We start from the raw sequence: 22,019 nt of genomic DNA, 5'->3' as shown, positions 1-22,019 counted from the left end.
CTTGTAACACTTATTCTCCAGCCCCTTCAGCAGCTCCGTTGCCTTCTCTGGACTCGCTCCAGGACCTCCAAGTCTTTCTCATAGTGAAGGGCACAAAACTGAACAGAGGATTTGAGGTGCAGCCTCACCACTGCAGAGTACAGGGGCACAACCACCTCCCTGGTCCTGTTGGCCACACCATTTCTGATCCCAGCCAGCATGCCATTTGCCTTCTTGGCCGTCTGGGCACACTGTGACTCAAATTCAGTCGGCTGTCAACCAACACCAGCAGGTCCTTCTCCTCCAGGCAGCTTTCCAGCCGCTCTTCCCCAAGCCTGTAGCGCTGCATGGGTTTTTTGTGGCAAGTTGCCCAAGTGCAAGACCTGACACGGAGCCTTGCTGAACCCCTTGGCCCATCAATCCAGCCTGTCCAGAGCCCTCTGTAGAGCCTCCTTAGCCTCAAGCAGATCAACACTCCCACACAACACAGTGTTGTCTGTAAACACTCTTATCACTGCTGCAATCTACAGTTTCTCATCTTCAAAGACATTAAAAAATTCGTAATAGTACCTCAGTTTAACTCAAGCTCTAGTTACACTGTCTATACCTATTTTCACACTGTTACATTCCTTTTTTTCCACTGTTACATTCCTGTTTTACCACGGTTACATTCCTATTTTCCTACTAGAATTTAAAGGAATTCTAACAGCACTAATTCTCATGTTGCTACAAAAGCGTATTTGGGGTTTTGTTTGTTTTGTGGGATATTTTTGCTTGTTTGTTCAGGGGATTGTTTACTTCATGGTTTGGGGTTTGTTATTTTTTAAAATCTTTAATGCATCACCTTCTTGGATCAGGAAACAATCTTCTCTGCAACTCTTGTGACTGTGAAGGAAACCTCATGAAGAATGAACAATATTTGAGTGGTTCAAGACACTCGCAAAAACCTGAATGTCTCAAGAACTAACAGAAGACGCAACTCAGAATTATCTGACATTGAGGTTTCACTCTCTCCACTTGAGGGAAATCAAAACAAACAAACAAAAAAGCCAAACCAAATATAAGGTCATCACTTTGTTAGAAGTCTTATCTGGAGATTGCTGCTTCGCAGAACTGGTATTTGTTATAATCATGACAGTGTACTCCTCTCCCCTCCTCCTGACTTCAATTATTAGCAAAGATAAACCTGATGTGTATAAATGAAGAATAAAGACCACACTAATACCAGAATGTTGGTCACTCACTCACTCACAAAAAAAAGACACAACAGTGATTAAAGACACATCACAGCAACTGAGTTTTTTATATTAAGCCAAGCCTTCCTTTTGATTGTTAAACAGCTAACAAGAAACCCAAATACCCTAATTTTAGGCTCACCTGGCCAATGTTTAGCACATGCAACTTCTTTGAACCGTGCTTCCAAATAAAAAGCAACAGGTTCTCCTCAACAGCTTTTCTTTTTCAGACTCTGAAATAGAGGAAGAATTAGTAAGACAAAACAAACAGAAAATAAATCAGTACTTTCATTTGCCAGATGAAACCAGTAGTTTCTATGGAAGCATGCTTGCTAGTGGCAAGGAATCCTAGATATCCTACCTGGTCAGCAGTTTTTTGCCTCATGTACAGCAAACACAGTAGGAAGTGAGCGATGGAAAACTGGTTTCAGGCAATTAAGGGCAGTGAACAACTTGAGTAATCTTAAGGAGATTTCCATCTTTTAGAAAAGGCATAGGTGCCAGCACCATCATGGGCATGGACACCAGAATGAGCATGGGCACTGGCACTGGGCACAGACACCAGTATGGGCACCGGCATGGGCACTGGCACTGGGCATGGACACCAGCATGGGCACAGGCACCATCACGGGCATAAGCACTGGCACTGGGCATGAGCACCATCATGGGCATCGGCACTGGGCACAGGCACCAGCCTGGACATTGGCACTGTAACGGTCACAGGCACCAGCACGAGCATGGTCCTGGTGCCAGTCCCTGTGACTCTGCGGAGTGGCCACCCAGCACCTTTTATGTTGCAGATCTATGCACATTCATTTCATCTCCCCCAAATGCTTTACATATTCATATTTTGAGACCTCATTAACATACCTCCACGCCTTGTTTGCATGCACAGTTGGTCCTTTGAGTGGTTGTGAGGACCCTCCTGGGGTTCCAAAGATGAAGGCTTGAAGTCTTCCTCATTGGTAAACTTTCAACCTTAAGGGAGGTGCAGCCCAAACTTGTCCTTTTCTGCTAGCACAGCAATGTGGCTTCTCTACTTCCTTGTCTTATCTTACAGGAGGTCTGTTCTTTGTAAGACTGGTCATCTTTTAGATGAAACAGTTGCTTTAGCTCAAAGCATATCTCACTATAAGATATGCAAGCTTATACAATTGCCATTGATCAAGCTTAAATCAAAATCTTCCAGTTTTTGTAGTAGTAACCTACTTCTTGTATCAGCAGGAATCACCTGCTATGGTGCACACACATTTTTAAGATGTCTTCTTTGTCTTTTTCTTCACATTTTATATGTATTGTTATATCAGACAAGGGGAGAATGATATCAGAATATCTCATTCCAGAAATCTACATTCTCACCGTTTCTGTTTGCTGGGGTGGGGGGGCAGGAATCCACGATGAAAGCAAGAAGTGGTGCTCCGAAGGGATACAAGGAGAACCCTTGTGCTTCTCTTCCAGCACAACAGCCATCAGAGAGATCTGTGGGAGGGGCTGGTGGGCAGCCCAATTCCCATCCCTACTAACCCTGGCCTTCATTAACTTTTTGTAACTGTGCTCTTACATTTTAGCCCAAAATTGCATCTTTCACTTTCACAAGAGTGATGCAGCTTTGGCTCAGCCCTAAAACGTGGAGTATAAATACCCTACTCTGCCTGCCTTCCATGAGACATCGTTGTGCTGTTGCCTGATATTCCACTGCAACAGAGAACATTCAAGTTCAGACAGGGGGAAAAAAACACAACATGACAAAGCAGACACCGAAATAAGAAGTCATAGGAAACTGCAGACTCTAAACCCAGATCCATCTGGCACAGCAGGGCTAGAATTGAGCATGGCTTAAGTCAGGCTGGACCAGGCTATGGAAAAGGCTCACTCCAGCTCGAGTGAGGAAATGTCAGATGAGCCAAATGTGGTGCTAGAAAATAGGACGTGTTGGAGTTTAGGGATCTGACAGAGAATTACAAGAGCAAGGTGAGGCATTCTTGTAGCACTTCCACGTATTTGCAGCTCATAAAATGCAAAGAATCCCTGTAGTCACCCAACTGAATTATCTCAATAATGTGGAAGGACATTGATGCCAGACCCTTTCACTCAAGCCGTATCCTGACACGCTTGCCAATGTGACATCTGGCAAGTTTCTCCAACGAACCCTTTGTTCAATTCAGTTTCTGTCACTTCTACCTTAGATTCCTGGACTCCACAAATTGGAAGCATGGGAGGACACGTGACATACACTGCAAACATGTTTTGCTAAAAGCTTTGCAAAGGCATTACAGGCACTGTTGAGAGGCCACATCTATTGAAAAACAAAGCTTGTACTGGCACCACCAGCCCTAGAACAGTAGAACGCACATGTGTCCCAGCTGCTTTCATAGGCTGCCCCATAATCAGAAGTGATGGAAGCAGCAGGACTGGCACACAACTCCTTCTAAGCTAATAAACCATGCAAACAATCAGAAAGTTAAATATGTGACATTATCCCATGATCTGCATGTTCTAGATAGGTTGTGGTTTTGTTTTATTCAGGTTATTTCCTTTGATATCCTGACTAATTACAAGTTTTTCAGTTTATTTTTGCACTCTCTCGTTTAAGTTTGCAATAAAGGAGAGCAGCAAAGTTGTTACACACAGTACAGGTACAAAAGGAACAAACATTTTTGCTACAGTTAGGCCAGATTGCTCTTGTTTCCTTGCCCATTATTGATTCCAAGTAGTACTTGACATCAGATGAGGCAGATGCTTCCATCATCTGAAGAATATAAGATAAATAATAATGCTTTGCTAAAAAACCCACCAAAACATATTGTAACTCAACACCTTCATGGAATGAATGACATTTCCTGAGCCTGTGTGATGCAGTGGGGCAGATGAGATAATCAGAACACCTTCAAACTTCAAAAACAATACACTTACATTCTGGTCCTGGAGTCTGAGCCGGAGGTAAGGTAGTGTAGCAAGCTTCACTCTCATAACTACAAATTCTTCTCCAAATCATCGATTTTTTCCTTTAGGGTTGTTCACAGCTCTCTCTGATGTGCCATCTAGAAGTGGCTATCATTGTAAGTCCAGTTCCTATCTGAAGTCATAAGAGAATGCTTCCTATCTAGGAAAACCCATATTCAGCCTCTTTCTTCAAGAAAAAAAGATCAAGAAGGAAGCTGTTTTGGCAAATAAATAAAATTCGATTGTATTTCAGAGGATGGGACATTCACAATTACTTTGTAATGCTGCTGATAACATGAACAGCGATTAAAACATGAGAACTTCAATTGAATATCTGTATTTGAAAAGACACAGAAAAATAAGACTCAAAAACTGTCACAGAGGCATGGTTGTCATGTAACGAGGACAGGTCAACAGTGCCTGTCAGACATGTCTACTCATAAAATAGTAATTCAGGCTGCCTGGGAGGGGTCCTGTATTTTAAATGTTTAGTTTGTTCCATGTAGAAAAAGCTCACGCTTCTCCAACAGCCAGATGACTGCATGCAGCTCCACAGTGGTTGGACTGAACTTTGTTCCTTTCTCCATACTCCTTGGTTTAGAAAGCAGTCTTGTTTCTGGGAACACGGAATGTTGGTTTTCACATCCTCCTCCTCGTTCCTTGTTAATACATGTCTTGATCCCTCCATCTCTCAAGTGTTTCACTGCAGTGAGGTTCGCAGATGGTGCATATGGGGAACAGGGGCATGAGAGGACGCAGGAGAGACACTAGTCACGTGGCTTAATCCAAGAACAGAAAGCACACAGCTATCATAGGCACAGTATAAGAACATGAGGAGAAAAAGTCCACGATCTGGATAATATTCTGAGTGTATCAATACACTCACCAAATCTGAAGTAGAGGCCCCATCTATTTGACTTTTCAATAGCAGAGAATACCAGAAATTATTAGAATCAACAACAAAGAGACAACCAGATCACTTCTGTAAGTTCTTTCTATAGTCATTGCCAACTTGAATGGGAAAAAGATGTCAAATGGGAACTTCTGGTGCACTTGGGGCTGGCCTCGTGGAGGTTCTGGCCATTCTGTCACGTCAGTGAAGGTAACAACAGTTGTCAAGGGTATCGCGCTTGTGCGTAGGAACTGTAACAAGAAGGAGAGCAAGCTTAATACAATAGATACACCGCTCCTCAGTTTGCTAATAGAGACCCACTGGAGAGGACTGGCCAGCAAGATGTCTTTACGACAGCAAGAGTTGTGTTCCAGATATACTTATTAGGAGTTACTCCACTCTTTCCCAAAATTGATACTTAGCAGGTAAAGCGTGGGCATCTCAGGAAAGATCAGCAGCTACTGTGCATCATGTGTTACAGATTTCCAGAATGGAATGCATATTACCAACTAGCTGATAAGGACAGAAACAAGGGTAGCTTTATATTTTATAAAGTTACATATTTTATATAACATAAGATGCCCATGCCCTTTCAACAGGCTACTGCTGCCCGAAAGGGACAAGACTGCCACAAGATTTGATCTTTTCAACAAAGTATCAATAAAATAACTCGGGGACTCAATACAACAACAAATTTCTTTCTCACATTTTAAAATATTGTTTCAGAAAGGAGACAGACGGGTAGGTCAGTTGGTAAAGATGGAACAGGGGACCGAACTTCTAAAGCCTCAGTACCTTTCTGTTTCTACAGAATGCTCCAGGACAGCTAAAACACTCACTTGGTGAGTTGTGAAGTTTCATGGCTAGCTTGGGACTGAAGACCATGCTGCTGCCCAAAGAGCAGCCTCATTTCCTGTCCCAGCTTTCCAGCTCTGCGTGCCAACCCCAAGAGAAGGAATTTACTAGCAGCCTATCTGTTGTGCTTGCATTGGTTTAAGCCAGCTGTGAAATTACCACCCGATTTACTTCCCTGGAAACAATTTGGAAGATTGCCTTTAGAGCAAAATTGTGCAGGAAGCATTCAAAAAAGCTCCAAAACAGAATTCTTAAGAGAAAAATAATGAGACGCCTGTTGGGGATTTTTTGTGATACCTCTCGAGGCAAATTAAAAACACTTTTGTGTTTAAATATGAAAGAAAAATGTAATGAACAATGCACTGGACAGGTCCTTTTGCAATGCATGGTTCTACATGGAATATGGAAAGATGTGTCATGAGCAAATTCCTTCTATCTACTTGCACCAGCACCAGTCCCCAGAGAGTCAGCTTGGGGCACCTCAGCCTGGCTGTGGTTCTATCCTCCAGCTCAGTCCTGCCCAAAGGCAGCCCCCAAGTGTTCCCACTCCAGGATGGCTAGAAGACAAAGGTGAGGCTGTTTCTTATCTCATTACCAAGGAAACTTCACTCCCTTGCAAGGAGTCTGTCTCTGGCATTCTTGCTTCCATCCAGTTTAACCAATTCTTGCAGTTGGACCTTCTGTGCCAGATCATCCCTCAGTCATAAATTACTACTGCTGAGCAGTAACAATTAGAATTTCCCCTTCACTCCTGACAGATATAAGTTCTCCTACCGATGAGCAGGAACAATCGTCTTAGTCAACAGGAAGACTCAAAATTATTCTGACTTTGGTGTCTGGAGCTTCAAAAATCTGCCTTAAAATCAGACAGACTGGTGGGGAAAAAAATAAATCACACCCCCTCCTCAGCAGCTGGGAGAAGGCAGCCATAAGCAACTTCCAGCACGCTCTTGTATAGCTCTACATCAGTTAAGACTGTCTTGTATTTTCAGGAAGTCCAAATACAACAGTGATCAGATATTGCAGATGGGTGTAGAAAACGGGATGTCTTTCCTGGGTTTTGTGTTTTCTGGTCAGTCACTAAGGCAACACCCCAGTGATACAGTCTGATCTGAAGGAAAAGGTTTTCTCTAAAGAATGTATAGTCCTCAGATAGAGAATTTGTAGGCTAAAACTGGGAAGTGACATAATTTAAAAGTAAAGTAATATAGAGCACGCAATGGTGACCTCACTGGTACCCTTAGAAATGGCTGCAATTCTTAACTGCTGGGTACGGTACTGACCAGTGCCTTTGCTAAAATGTCTTTACTAACAACTGTAATTTCTGGATTGCTGCCAATGAAGTCAGCGCTGATTTTAATGATGTAGGTTTTTTCTTGCTGCCAGAAACTTGCTTTCTTATCATCGACTTTGCAATACACCTTACAGCTCTGAAGCAATTAGCTTCAGTTGCTCAAGCAGATGGAAATCTGAATCTCATAGTTCCTGACCAGCTAATCCTTACTGAGTGCATCTGCTCTTATACTGGGAATGCAAGCCTCCCTCCTCAGACAGAAGTTTCATTATTGGAGCCACGTAACAGCTCAGGTTTAGAAAATATCTTCGTGGGGAGAGGGTGTCAGTGCACCTGAGGGCACCATCTGTTTTAACAGGGTGAACATTTTCCTCTCATGTTCTTTTCACATATGTTTCAAGAAGGGAAGACAAAAAGGCACCACAAGACACATCCAAACAAGCGAAGTAAAATCTCATTTAGTCTGAGTCTGAAGTTCAAAGAGAAGTAACAGGTCGGACACTTGCCATGTCACACCTCACTGCCATGAGAATGCCATGGGCAGGAGTCAGCTGCTCCTCCTAAAGCCCTTGCAGAGAAGTATAAGCCTTGCAATATGTGTACTGCCCAAAACGCTATGTGATGTCAGGAATCCAGCCTTGAATCAAAATGGGATCCACTGAAACATGCTTGCAAAAGACTATTCATTCTCCTTTGCAGACCTGTTAGCTTCCACCTTCCTCCTGACATCGCAGAATGGTTTGGGCTGGAAGGGACCTTTATATGCCATCTCATCAAACTCCCCTCCAGTGACCAGGGACATCTTCAGCTCAATCAGACTGCTCAGAGATCTATCCAACCTGGCCTTGAAGGTTTCCATCATGTAATCTTCTCTTAAAAACCTGCTTTCTGGTTTACAATCTTCCCCTCCCCAATTCTTCAAATCTGCTGCCATCAGCACTAGCCTCTACCTCAGGACCTGCTGGTGATTGCAGAACCCCTAGAGGAACATAAATATCTTCTTGCACAGATTATCAGCACACTGCAGAGTCCATGAAATATAAATTAACTCAAATTCCATACCAATGCTTTAAGAGACAACTGGATAAACACGTAGTTATTGAAAGTTTGTGACTACAACTTTATATAGAGCATAATTGTAAGTTTAAAGGTGGAGACTTTAAGTGGCAGAAGGTGGTTTGGGGTTGGAAAGAAGGTACCTTTTCCAGTAGTACAACTGATTGAGGACTGTACTGTACCAACAAGACCATAAACCCACCTTCCTCTACAGAGCGACTAAATACAAACTCTTGCCATTGCAGCCAGACCACCGCTAAAGTTCAGTAAATCTCAACTCAGTAATATTAAGACCATTTGATTTCTTGGTTCTTAAATAACCTGTGAATTCTGTTTAATTACTTCTGTGTGTGAGGGAGGGGGTTTAAATTACTTACCTTCAGGGGGTGACACCGATAAAAGTATCGCGCACTCAGTATTTGAGCTTCTGGCATGGACAGGAGGCCCACCCTAGCCCACAATATCTGTATCTCCAGGGTCACAGGAACCATGCAATAGGAAGTGGAATTCACAGCCTGAAAATAAAATATATCCCAAAGATTTTAATATAGTATTTTAAAAGTCAAAAAGGATCATTACAGTCAAAGTCTAATATTTTGGATAGCATAGGTCACAGAGTCTGAATCAGTCACTTAGGCACCAATCCCATAACTTCTTGTCCGGCCATTCACCCGTTTTAGAGCAGCAGCCATCTCATCGTCATCTCATTCCCAAACAGAGTTTGTTTCAGCCTCACCCCTGGATACTGCATTCTATTAGGGCATCTCCTGGCAGATTAATAATTATTAAAACAGAATTTTCCTCCTCCATAAAAGTAGGAGGATCAACAAATTTACTCTTATTAGGCAATATATAAATATCCCTAGAAACTGGAAAATCAGAAAGGATGATAATAACACCACCATCAAATTAACAGAAAATCACCAGGTAGTATTAGTTCTAGAAGGCTGTAATACAACAATGGATCGAGTATTAAACTCTTTTTGGCTATTTAAATAGCAGAAACAGGATTCAAGAGAGAGTAAATTTATCAGGGTTTGCTTTTTTTTTTTTTTTTTTTTTTAAAGTAAGCATCTTAACGACATAAACCATAGTAAGAATGACTGCTTGCAGGCATCAAGACCCCTGACAGTCAGTGGATCACCACACAAAGAAAGTAAGCCCAGACGAACAAGTTGGTTCTTTTTTCCCCATGCCCACACTTCCCCAAGGCAATACAAAGATATGAAAGAAAAAATATTCACTGCTGGTCTTTCTGCATTCTTATTACCTGCGCACTGCAGTTCTGAATCAGAATGCTTGTCCAGTCTTCTGCCTGGTTTGACTGAGCACTGCCAGTAATAGCAAGGTCCTCTGCTCTGTTCATCCCGTGAAGAGCATTGTATAACTTCTGCTGGATGTAACTACAGTTACTTTCTTCTGGTATTGGGGATAGACTGGAAATGAGAAAATAACAGCTCTGACAAAGTGATTACCAGGACAGAAAAATCCACTATCAACATCCATCCTTCAGAATGAGTTATTTCTTCGGCTCTTGTAATGACTCAAGAGAATCATTATGGAGGTATTGGTATTAAATGGATGCAGTTTCAGTGCCCTCTGCAATTAGAACAGAGAAGAGGAACATAGTATGGTAACAAAACGCAGCAGCTATTTAGCCATCTTATCACATCAGTGGTTGTATACCTGCCCTGTCACCAACAAAAGAATGATCCAACTCAAGAAAACAATTGCTGCTTTTTAAGGTTCCATTATAATTTACTTCTCAAATACAAACTCTGGCTCAAGACATGCTGCCAGACTAGAGCCTCAAAATGTCCCAGGAAACCTTCGCAATGTTCAGACTGTTCTAGAGGACCACCATCTCTCCAATATTCACATCCTCTTAGGAGTGTATGAAAGATTCTATAGAGACCCACTGGTGACCTTGGGGAAGGACCTAGGCTCCACAGCAGTCTGTGAGAGACTGAGGAAAAATGCGCTGTGTGAGTCCATACCTTACAAATGTGTCAGGAAGGGTGACTGCAAATGGTGGTGTTACCTGAACTTGCAGCCAGTCCTCATATTTCTTCCAAATTGTACTGTGTGTCTGAGAAATTGTGAGCAACTTCCATCACCTTCGCTTCGTAAAGTGCTCATCTGATAGACCGCACGTCAAGAAGCCAAACAAAAGCATAAACAGACATTATAGGATGCCCAAATCATCTTTAACAATCCACACCCCACATTCCTCCTTACCCCTATCACCATAATTCAGTCATGACCACAAGGCCTGCTGATGGCTGCAATGTAATGGGGAGGTGTGCCCTCACAGGTAAAGTCCAGACAGTAGAGTTCCAGAAGTCAATAAACCCAGTGATAAATAAAACTGGAGAGCAGAAAAAGGATACATGTTGCACAACACCACTGTTCGCAACCAACAGTGGTGCTCCGGTGATATAGCCAGGGTTTCCACTTCTGGGCAATGTATGAGAAAGAGTCCTGGTCTACAGAGAGGCAAAGGAAAGAAAGGAGAGAAGAGGAAAACACTGGCATCAATGAGATCTGTTCATCTCGGAAGATCAAATTCACATTCTCAAAAACCTAAATGTAACCCATTTTTTGAATGATTGAATATCATGCAGTACTAAAAATTAGAATCATAGAATCATAGAATAGTTAGGGTTGGAAGGGACCCTTAAAGACCATCTAGTTCCAACAACCCTGCCGTGAGCAGGGACATCCCACTAGATCAGCCTGCCCAAAGCCCTATCCAACCTGGCCTTGAACACCTCCAGCGTGTTTCAGGTTCAATTATTTGTTTCCAATTCTTCTTTCTGACCTGGCAAGTTCATCTGTAGTCCAGAAGGTAAAAACCTAAATATCAGTACCCTGAAATCCACGTGGATACTACCAGGACAGTTCTTGAGATAATGAATTCCTGTTGCTCAGCATTTGTCTCTAAGGAAGTGAAATTATTAATCTAGACAATTCCACAGATCATGTGCAGAACAAACCCTGCCTTGACCTCAACTCTGAGTGGTGGATTCCACTTCTAAATGTTTTATGGCATAAGCCTCTGTGGATAACTTCATCGAGGCTGCATTTTACACTTAATCTCCAAGTTCATCACTTATCCGGTTTTACATTGCCTCTATGGGACAAGTTTTATATGAACTTTATCACACATCCATAATTCCCAGATTTCCACCCCCTACAAAATAACTCTTTTTCCTGCAAAGTTAACTATTTGGATAAAGAATAAGTGCCCAGGGAAGTTTTGTATGACCCATCCCTGGAGACATTCAAGGCCAGGTTGGATGGGGCCTTGGGCAGCCTGATCCAGTGGGAGGTGTCCCTGCCCATAGCAGGGGCGTTGAAACTGGATGATTTTTAAAATCCTTTCCAACCCAAATAGTTCTATGGTTAATAAATTTAGTAACTTAGTTCACACTGAAGACCTCAGATGCAGCACTAGCTTCAACTCTTTCCTTCACAAGACCATGCTGGTGACCCAGATCTCATCTTTTCCCCTTCTCCTCCCACCAAAAAACCCTCTGAACCAAATGAAAACCACAGCAAAATATACTCAGATAAAAATAAACAGCTCCTTCGAGCCTCTGCAGTGCAAGACTGCATGCTTGCACTGAGCCTGACTTTTCCTACTAACATGGCTTACTTCGGACCAGAGCAGCACCGCCTCCTTCCTTCAACCCAGAGCTCTGGTACTACCACACCACAGTGACACCACTCTGATCTTATCACATCTCATCTGTGCAACACTGGGTCACAACCTGCAGACTACAAACTCGGTAAGAGCCTGGGGAGGATGGGGGAACTGACCCAGAAGCGCAAAGTGAAGTGCTGCTGCAGGGAGGATCCTGAATTCCCAGAGACGTTGTTCACTCTGAACTGGACAGAAACATTCCGAATCCCATGTGTGCCACTGAATTCAATCTCGTAGATCACCTGGAAGACCAATTGAAAGAAGAATCCGAAGCAGAATCAGGGAGCAGGCCAGTGACCTTAAGCCAGTGTTGAGCTGCCCAAAGGAGAGAAGATTTCAATACCTCAGAAACGACGTTATGACATATGTTGTCTTTCATGTGGGGAGCTCCTGGTGGTGCGACTGCAGTGATCTTTACCTGGAAACAGTAAGCATGTTAACAATTAGCAACTGTATAAAAGGAGCATGCCTATTTTAGTCTTTTCCATCCAAGTCAGATTTACCTTCCTGATGCAGCTGTGATATGTGAGCACATCACTCCACTCCAAGCATATTTTCTTCTAAGAAAACAAGCCGCCTCCCTGACTCCAGCTCTATCTACGCCCACTCAGTTAAGACTACATCTTTCCTTATATTCCTATTTTTTTTAATATGATGTCACACTTTTGTCCAAAAAATCTTCTCTCAGAGCACAAAACATTCCCATTCTCCCATGTTCCTAACCCATGGGCATTACTGTGAATGCCCAAGATTCCACATACAATTTATTTCAGAAGCAGAAATTATTTTCATTGGCAATAGAAACTGACCTTCATGGACGGCACAATGGTGTCATTAATCGGGACCTAGGGAAAACAAAAAAAACAACACATAAATTTAAAACACTAAGTCAATTTCTCGGTTTGCAAGTGCCTAAACTCACGAAACCATCACTAAATAATAGAGCCCACATATTTTATTGACAAAAATTACTTTGTTTATTCCAGATATGTAAAAAGTTGTCATCAGTTTAGGATCTAGAAATCATAGACATACACAGATAGCATTTTTAGAAGACAAATTTGATTCTTGGCCCTCCCAATGACTTGTGGAATGCTGATGGTTTAAAAAACCAGCATCTTTGACAATTCCTGGAGCTCCCCCATCTGGAATCAAGTAATTACTTCAGCTACCATTTAAGGAAAGGTTAAATTTTGTCCACAGTGACAATGCAAGGCCTAAAATCAGGAGTTAAATTTGATCAACAGAAGACACTCTATTACAGTTATGTAGATTTAGGTTTTCAACCTAAGGGTAAGCTGAGGTATTAGCCTTAATAAAGTGTGAATATTTACACTGCTGTTTTATCTTGGAACAGCAGAGAAACTCTAGAAAGTGAGAGGAGATGTTTTCATGTTAACATTCAGTAAGACCAGCATGATGAACCCAGAACAATAAATCGGTTATTTTGAAATTATTTTCAGGATAAATAATGGAGAAAGTGATATGCAATTCAGCCTATGAATGTAAATAAAGCCAATATTGATAACTGGACTTCAATATGATTTTAGAGGTAACATATTGTGAGAAAGAAATCCTCATTCTTTACTAAGAACGCACACTGCTTGGTTTATCAAGTTGATGGAACATATGGAAACGCTTTGATAAACAGTCTGCTTAAAACGTGAGAGCATTCTAATTAAACCATTATAATTATCCAAGCAGTACCTGTTAAATGCATTAAGCACTTGCTAATAACTGCCACTTATTGGAAAGTACTTTGAAAGGAGGGTATATCACCAATCCTGACATTTTTAACAGGACTTCCAACAAGAAGGCAATAGTATTTGGGAGATCAGGGCTGACATACGAGATGACCTTTGATTTTCCAGTTAGCTGAAGTTGCAACAGAAGGCAAAGTGAAGTCAAGCAAATAAGATGTTGAGCAAAAGGAAGAAATATGACAGGTACCTTTAGCACAGTGAAGTCACGGTAGTAGGAGGCAGCATCCAGGGCAGGGTCAGAAATGCAGCTCTTGCTCAAGTTGGTAAAAATCCGAGTACAGCTTGTGCTTTTACTGTCCAGGAAGCCTGAGTTAAGACACAACAACAAATAAAACAGAGGCAAACCACCCTAAGAAATTCTTCCCCCCTTACTAACCAGCAGGATTTCCATCAACACAAAGTCCACTGGTTCCCATTTTTCCTGGCTGTCTAAGCGTGCTCAGCACAGATGATGAATCAAAGTAGATTAGGATTGGATCGCCAGCCTGAAAAAGACAGTTTTGAGAAATCACAGACCAAGTGACTGTGGAATACTAAGGCCAAACACGACGTGATCACATCATCAGGGCACAGAGGCAGATTTACCCTTCTCTTCACTGTACACCCAGATTTCTCTAAACTGTTGTCCAAACTTTTAAACACAAGAAAACTAACCAGAAACTTTTTCCATAAGGAATGAAAAGAACTGAGAGATAATATGAATTATAGATAGATAAATAAGACTCTTTCAATCTGTTCTCATTAGATTTCATTACAGATAGCTTTAGTAAAACATATCTGAAAAATGATTGCTATGTTCTTTCAACTCACCCGGTAAAAGGCAGATCCTGATGATGGGGCTTGTGATGGTGCTGAGAAAGAGTGCCTGCCATATTTCTCTAAGAACTTCATAAAATCAGATTCTTTTATATCCTGTGGCTGTTGGAAATAATTCAGCTTTGCTAAAGGTTGAAAACAGAAAAAAAAAAATCCACTAATATCAAATTGCTAGAAGAGTTAGATCTAAGGAAAAGTACATATTGTGCCAACATTTTCTAAAAGGATGGTGCCTTGTGTTAATTAATCCATAGTAACACTGCTAACAGGCTAATACGAACTATGAACAGAATGACAGAATGCCTGTTTGCACTGTTTCAACAAAAACAAGTGTTAATGCACAAATATGACTTTCCAGAAGGAACAATAATTGCTTACGACAACTAACTTAATATATGCTCCAATTTCTGCAAGATGCCCAAATTAGACACACACGACATAGTAATGACAAAACATTACAAGCAACATTAAATGGATTTAAAAGAATTAAAGCTGGTACAACTTGAAGTAAGTATGAACAGGGAAAAGACATCCTAAAACCCCCCAGACTTTCTATAACCCTCTTGACCCAGTGGTATTCAGTACGGCTATAATAATGTATTAAATTATTACTGCCAGAACACTGTCATGAAATGGCAAATTATTTAGGATATACTATGTACACCAATCCTAATGGACTTGTTCAAACAATAAACTTTTTAATACATCCAAACCCAAACATCTTAGAAGGTCTGCAGACTACAGGTCATGCTTACAACAGCAGTGCGTGGTAATATCCTTGATTACAGCAGTACCAAAAAGAATTTAGGTAGTCTAATAGGTTGGGGGCAGAAAAGGGAGGAAAAAAAAAAAGGATGCAATTCTTGATGCAATTCTGCAGTGTGAGGGCAGAGCACGTCCTCAGAGCAGCAAGCAGAAATAAAAGCTTTTTTTTAATCCCAGCATTAGCCAAGCAGTCAATTAAATCTTCTAAGGAGATAAAGGCCGAAGGAGTATTAAGCTCCTACAAGGTGCACACAGAGCAGTTTTCTCATTATTCATTCGTGCGTACAGTCATTAGACTGAAAAAGAAAACACTGGTAGTTGAACTACTCGCCACCGTTTCTTTTCTTTGAAATGCAGTTCTTTATGTACTCTTTTATTTTCAAAGCTGAATACTTGCTAACACAGACTAACAACATAACATACTGCAAAATATACCTGAAAACTGGAAGAGGAGGCCTTCTTAAAGCAAAACTTAAGATATTCAGACTTAAGTCTTCAGAGCAGAAAACCCATCTTGTACATAGTGTAGTTTGCTCAAGAAAGCATGCTAGCTAATAAAGGCAATTTAATCTTGTAGAAAAAGGCAAAACACAATTTCAGACAACTTATTTTTTCTGAAATCAGACAAACTCTAAAGAAGAAAAAAACCAGGAGACAGGCTGGTGGATCATGATTCTTGTAATTGTAAAAAAAATATTAGTTCTCATACTAGTTCTGCCACCAATTTAGGAGCAGAAATAGCACCAATATTCTCCTAGCACCTGTAAAGACTAAAGACAAAGTATCTCTTAATGAATTAATTGTCAGTTGGATCAGCAAGACAGAGTTGCAAACAGCTGTCTGAGGGAGAACAGTATGAAAAAGTAGAAAAATAAAGCAATAGAAGGATGGCAATAGTCAGAAAAGATGAGGGAGCAAAGGAGGATGGCAATAGTCAGAAAAAAGAGGGAAGCAAAGGATGTTTTACACTTTAGGAAAAACAGCTGAGAGAGAGTACTGTCGTCAAGAAAGAATGAGGACAATCAGGGAAAGAGCTGTTAGTGCCAAACGGAGGAAGAAAACACCGGCATCTTTTAGAGGTATCATAAAGAAGTATTACTAAGACTTTAACACTATGCTGTATTCAGCTAGCAATGGTTTCAACGAGGTGAAGTCAACTCACGCATCACAGTCTGTTACTGGTTACAATAATTCATTATGTGCAGAGCCTGTTCCCTCTTGCCCTTTTCCAGGAGGCCCTCCGGAACAGGCTTGATTCTATTTCTAGCAGTGGCAGCTCATGTCACCACTCATCCTGGAAATGTTTCTTCCACAACCAGTTGATGAGAACATATGTGTTCCTATGTTTCTTTGCAGGACGCTGTTTCTACCAGAAAACTTCCTGATCTTTCAAGTGATCCCAAATAAAGACTCTCTCAGATATTCCTCTGACAACAAGCACAGAAAAGGCCATGTAAGCAGTGAATTCTGTTGTTTCCAGGTGTGCTGCACCTAACACACACGTGCAACCAAATGTCTAGGGAACGTTCAGTGCTAGATACGGGGCTCAAACATTAAATGGCCAGAACAATCTATTGCTGTCAGTCTGGATGCAGATGATCCTTCCTTTGGATGAGACTGCAAATTCGGAATCCTTCTAATCCCATTTTTATGCTACTATGGGTGGTGTGGGAAAAGGATAAAATTTAGCTACTTTCAATTTCAGACTGGGATACGCAGGAGCCTGATGGCACTTTCAGCTGTGGTTATATGCTCATCAAAACTCATCCATGCTCGGAGACCTACTGAGAAGTAGAGCGAGTAAAGTTCTAGCACTACTTCCTATCATTCTATGTGCTTTGAGGATCTCATTGTTTCTTTGCTCTTCCCTGCATGCAAAACATTTGGGCAACACCTATGAAGAGATGAAAGCAGAAGTAGGTAATAGGAAGTTAACCCTGTCTTGACTAGTTGCCAGACCAGTCAATCTCCTGAGCCCCTCCCAACCTAAAATGCTCTGTGATTTAGGTCAGAAGTAGATGAAATTGTGGGTCAAAGCTCCCAGGCAAAAGACTCAAATGAGAAAACAGTTAATGTTCAAATACGAGACAGCAGTGAATTGCAGTGAACACTAGCGAGATGGATATCAAATCATTCAAATGAAGTATAATGTGGAAAGCAGAAAAAAGTGTTAACAGCACACCTTATGAGGGTATATGATTACCAGAGAAAAAATCATTGCCAGCGGAGCAGAAAGTATGAAAAAAGCAGGTGAAATAAAAAAGCATGTGAAATAAAAGCCCCGTGATAGGATAAGAAACCACTTTCTGAAAAGAATAATAGTGATTTATTTCAAATATCAACACTTATTTCCTGCTCTAAACTAGCAAACTAAGTAAGGTAGTTTGCTACCTCAGATACAGAAACAATTCATAAAGGCAGGTCTGTGTTTAGCCAAAGACCCCACCGTTAAACTGAGTGCAACAATATTTTTTTCTTTGTTTTTGACAATGGACCGTGGTTCTCTGTGGTCTCTCAGGAACTATAACAAGTCCAAATAATTAGTAACAATTGTACGGTGTAAGTTTGCAAAACCACTCCCTAGGCAGCTGCAATCTATGAATTAAATGGTGCTCAAGGACACGGTTTGGTGGCAGATACGAATGGTTGGACTTGATGATCCAAGAGGTCTTTTCCAACCTGGTGATTCTATGATAAATGTGTGGAAAGAAAGGTCACTTACGGTCATCCGGCTGCACACAGAACAGTTCACGTCCACCGGGCTCAGTGATGGTACTGGTAGGGTACGGGGTGTTACTTCGGAACACGAGTGTTTTTTCTACACACACCTGGCTCACAGACCTGCAAAGACAACACACAGTTGTTAAAGACAACAAGACAGTTAAAGAGGCTGTTCTTGCATTATTTCATGTTTTGTTACACGGTATTACTTCTCATCAGCTCTTGCAAGTTGGTTATCAGCACAGGTTGTACAACTCCAGAGTCTCTGCAGCAACTGTGCAGATGCTCTATTTAGCACTCATAGAATCGCTAGGTTGGAAAAGACTTTTGAGCTCATCAAGCCTACCTGTCCACTATTAAAATCTTATTCCTAAGTGCTTCATCCCCCTGGTTTTTAAACACCTGCAGGGATGGGGACTCAGCCACCTCCTTGGGCAGCTGTTCCAGTGGCTGAGTACCCTTCGGGTGAAGACACTTTTCCTGATGTCCCATCTGAAGCTCCCTGAAGCAGCTTGAGGCCATTCCCTCTTGTCCTGTGTCCTGTCCCTCGAGGGAAGAGACCAACACCCGCCTCTCTACAACCTCTTTCAGGGAGTTGCAGAGAGTGATAAGGTCTCCCCTCCTCTTCTCTAGGCTTAAACCCCCTGCAATCCCCTGGAGCAGAGCGGTGAAGGGATGCCGAGCCCTTGCACTCCACCACGGGCAGGCTTCACTCCGATTTCAGTCTGCACGCAGCTGGATCCCGAGCAGCTCCCACTCCCAGAGCCCGTCCCTGCCCACCTGCGGCTGCAGACGAGCAGCAGGAGCAGCAGCAGCCCCACAACCCGCCCCATCGCGTCCCTTCATCACCAAGAGGAGCGAAAACCACCCGTTCATCCACTGCGATCCCCGCCCCGCAGAAGCGCCTGCCGGGAAACTGGGGCGGTCCCTGCTCTGAGCATCCCTCGGGACTCCGTTGCTGCTCCTCCTCCTTCTCCTTAAAGAAAAGTGGACAGAGAAACCGATACCCGATTTTTTTTTTAAGCCGTATTAGGTGGAATATCACTTCTTGTCTCAATAATAGGGATCGCCTTCTCGGTTGTGTAAAACACATACCTTTGAAAAGGATCGTATTGTGAGAATTAATTGATAAGTTTTGCTGCAGGTGGTTTGTATGTTTAATTATCTCGGCATATCAATCTGTCTTGTAAGATGTAGCTATTTTAGGTCAAGAGATAACCCGTCTTAGGGCTGTGAGAATTTATTAATATGCTTAGTTGTCTTTGTAAGATGCAGCTGTTGTAGGAGATAACTTTTAAGGGGGTCTCCGGCCATGGCTGAATAATCCACAAGAATAATGAGCATTCTTTGAGGATTTATATGGTTCTTTGTCTAAAACTAGTATATATACCCACTGCTTTTGTAAGATGTTATGCCTTTTTTAGAAAGGCATCCGTTTCAGTGCTGAATTGTAAAATAAAAATATTATTGTCTTTTCTTCAAAGACTTTGTATTTTCAAGGACTGTGTTTCTCACAGTATTTATAGAATAGTGGGAGATAAACGATGTTGGTGTTGCTCTGCCTTGCTTGTTATCCTTTGGGAAGAAAGGTGATGTGGACCTTTGATTCTCATCTAAAGGAAAAGGAGGAATTTCATACAAGCAGTGGTTACTGTTGTGATGCTATGAAAAAGGCCAAACTCAATGCCAATTTGATTATGAAGAAGGTATTGCTTTAATACATGATACCATGCTGGACACACAGAGACTCATTTGACCTAATGTGTGTGTCCATTAAGGCCGGTTATAGGACTTCTATACTGGTTAAACATACATATTCATATAGATTCCGAGAAACACTGCTACATATTCAGGAAATACTGGCTAAACATACATATGGCTCATCATATCTTATCACCCACTCTCAAATGTACATCACAGTTCCTTTGTGTCTTCAGAATCCTCTGATGCTCTCTATCGTCTCTCCTTCCTCATTGTGTCCTCTTGGTGAGGTCAGGTCTGTCCTTTGTTCCTGCTGGAGAACTGTCCTTGTTTCAACTAATAAACAAGCTAAATTCCTGTTACAATCACATTCTTTCTTACTGCAAGCTGGCCGAGATTTGATTCTTATTATTCTTAATGATTTATTCCTTCCTTCACTGTATTAGGTGGAATATCACTTCTTGTCTCAATAATAGGGATCATCCTCTTGGTATAAAAGTTGTGTAAAACACATAGCTTTGAAAAGGATTGTATTTATAGAACAGAGGGAGATAAATGATGTTGGTGTTGCTCTGCCTTGCTTGTTATCCTTTGGGAAGAAAGGTGCTGTGGACCTTTAGACGAGAATCAAAGGTCCAAAGGGAAAAGGAGGGATTTGACACAAGCAGTAGTTACTGTTACAAAAAGTGGAGTATTTTTGATTTAAGCTAAAGTAGAGTTAAGGTTCATCTAAGTAATTGTATTTTTTAAGAGTTATGCAGAACGTCCTTCTGGTAGCATGTTTTCTTTCCCAGAAGCTGTTCATTCTTTGGAGATGATCGCGTCCTGTGTTCAGTGTGATCTGTATTGAACAGCTGTCTCTTCAATGACAGAGCACTGGAACAGGCTGCCCAGGGAGACTGTGGAGTCTCCTTCTCTGGAGATATTCAAACCTGCTTGGATGTGTTCCTGTTCAGCCTGTTGTGGGTGATACTGCTTTAGCAGAGGGGTTGGACTGGATGAGCTCCAGAGGTCCCTTATAACACTGACCATTCTGTCTTTCTGTGATAATGGTTGCCTTTGACCAGTTGTGTATAACATTCAACAGCTGCCACACCGGAAGGATGGGATGTCATCCAGAGAGACCTGGACAGGCTGAAGGAGTGGGGCTGTGAGAACCTCATGAGGTTCACCAAGGCCAAGTGCAAGGTCCTACACCTGGGTCGGGGCAATCCCCGATTTCAATACAGGATGGGGGATGATGTGATTGAGAGCAGCCCCGAGGAGAAGGACTTGGGAGTGCTGATTGATGAGAAGCTCAACATGAGCCACAATGTGCGCTCACAGCCCAGAAAGCCAACAGTGAGGAGATCGTACAGTGACCTTCCTGTACCTGAAAGGGACTACAAGAAAGCTGGAGAGGGACTGTTCACAAAGGCTTGTAGTGATAGGGTGAGGGGGAACAGGTATAAACTGGAGAGGGGCAGATTTAGACTGGACATAAAGAAGAATTTCTTAACGATGAGAGTGCTGAGGCCCTGTCCCAGGTTGCCCAGGGAAGCTGTGGCTGCCCCATCCCTGGAGGTGTTCCAGGCCAGGTTGGATGGGCCTTGGGCAGCCTGAGCCAGTGGGAGGTGTCCCTGCCCATGGCAGGGGGGTTGGAACTGGATGATCTTTAAAAGTCCCTTCCAACCCAAACCACTCTGATCCTCTGATTTCGGAAGGTTTGGGTTGGAACTGGATGATCTCCCAGGTCTCTCCCCACTCAAAGCTCTCCCATTAGGAGCCCTCAGGACGAAGCTCGCCGGCCTTTCTCCGAGGCGCCCCTCTCTCCGCGTGCGCTCAGCGGCTCGTGTTTAATGGCGGCGCCCGGGGCTCCTCCTGCCCCCCCCCCCCCGAACCGGGACGGCGCTGTTGTAGCAGCGCTGCTTGGAAACGGGAGGCGGATCCCAGCGGGAGAGAATCGGGGTCCCGATCCCGCAGCCGCGGCGGAGCCGTGGGGAGGTTCGGTGGGTAAAAGCCTGCGCTGAGGCTCCTGCCGAGCTGCCCCGCGATGGAAGCTGCGCTGCGGGAGCGGCTGAGCGCGGCCGGGACCCACCGAGGTGAGGGGGCTGCGGGCCTTCCCCGCGCGGCTGCGAGGGAGACGCTTTTAACTTGTTCAACGTATCAATGAATGCCAGACTTTCCAAACCAAATCCGTACAACAAAGCTGGTTAGGATTTCCCAACTGAACATAACCGCTTGTTATGGTTTCAGTCAATGGTATTTCTCTTGGGGCGTCTGATGGTTGGTTAACTGGTGTGCTATATATATA

The 22,019-nt window shown here is 42.6% G+C and overlaps 2 protein-coding genes across 3 annotated transcripts in view; one reads left to right on the top strand and one right to left on the bottom strand.

Annotated features, from left to right (window-relative positions):
- Positions 1–1,810: 1,810 nt before the first annotated feature.
- The window catches only part of TCTN3 (tectonic family member 3), a 46,480-nt gene continuing 26,271 nt past the window's right edge, over positions 1,811–22,019 (bottom strand). The window contains exons 1-13 of one of the 2 annotated variants that reach the window (XM_054071767.1): positions 18,806–18,909; positions 18,027–18,145; positions 14,534–14,664; positions 14,100–14,208; positions 13,911–14,029; positions 12,770–12,805; positions 12,304–12,378; positions 12,077–12,202; positions 10,645–10,740; positions 10,296–10,393; positions 9,525–9,690; positions 8,632–8,769; positions 1,813–5,300 (exon numbers count right to left, since the gene is read on the bottom strand). In XM_054071767.1, the coding sequence (XP_053927742.1) occupies positions 5,079–5,300; positions 8,632–8,769; positions 9,525–9,690; positions 10,296–10,393; positions 10,645–10,740; positions 12,077–12,202; positions 12,304–12,378; positions 12,770–12,805; positions 13,911–14,029; positions 14,100–14,208; positions 14,534–14,664; positions 18,027–18,145; positions 18,806–18,858 (1,488 nt within the window). In that variant the 5' untranslated portion in view covers positions 18,859–18,909 and the 3' untranslated portion in view covers positions 1,813–5,078. Of the gene's footprint in view, positions 5,301–8,631; positions 8,770–9,524; positions 9,691–10,295; positions 10,394–10,644; positions 10,741–12,076; positions 12,203–12,303; positions 12,379–12,769; positions 12,806–13,910; positions 14,030–14,099; positions 14,209–14,533; positions 14,665–18,026; positions 18,146–18,805; positions 18,910–22,019 lie in introns of those variants that run through there. The other variant, XM_054071768.1, reaches the window with a different exon arrangement.
- CFAP46 (cilia and flagella associated protein 46) overlaps positions 21,655–22,019 on the top strand; it is a 74,231-nt gene continuing 73,866 nt past the window's right edge. The window contains exon 1 of the mRNA XM_054071769.1: positions 21,655–21,807. Within this exon, the coding sequence (XP_053927744.1) occupies positions 21,759–21,807 (49 nt within the window). The 5' untranslated portion in view covers positions 21,655–21,758. The remainder of the gene's footprint in view (positions 21,808–22,019) is intronic.

Source organism: Cuculus canorus, chromosome 7 (assembly GCF_017976375.1).
Source record: "Cuculus canorus isolate bCucCan1 chromosome 7, bCucCan1.pri, whole genome shotgun sequence".
NCBI classification, from domain to species: domain Eukaryota; kingdom Metazoa; phylum Chordata; class Aves; order Cuculiformes; family Cuculidae; genus Cuculus; species Cuculus canorus.
Note: the sequence above shows the minus strand (reverse complement) of the source record. Positions and strands in the feature narration are given on the sequence as shown.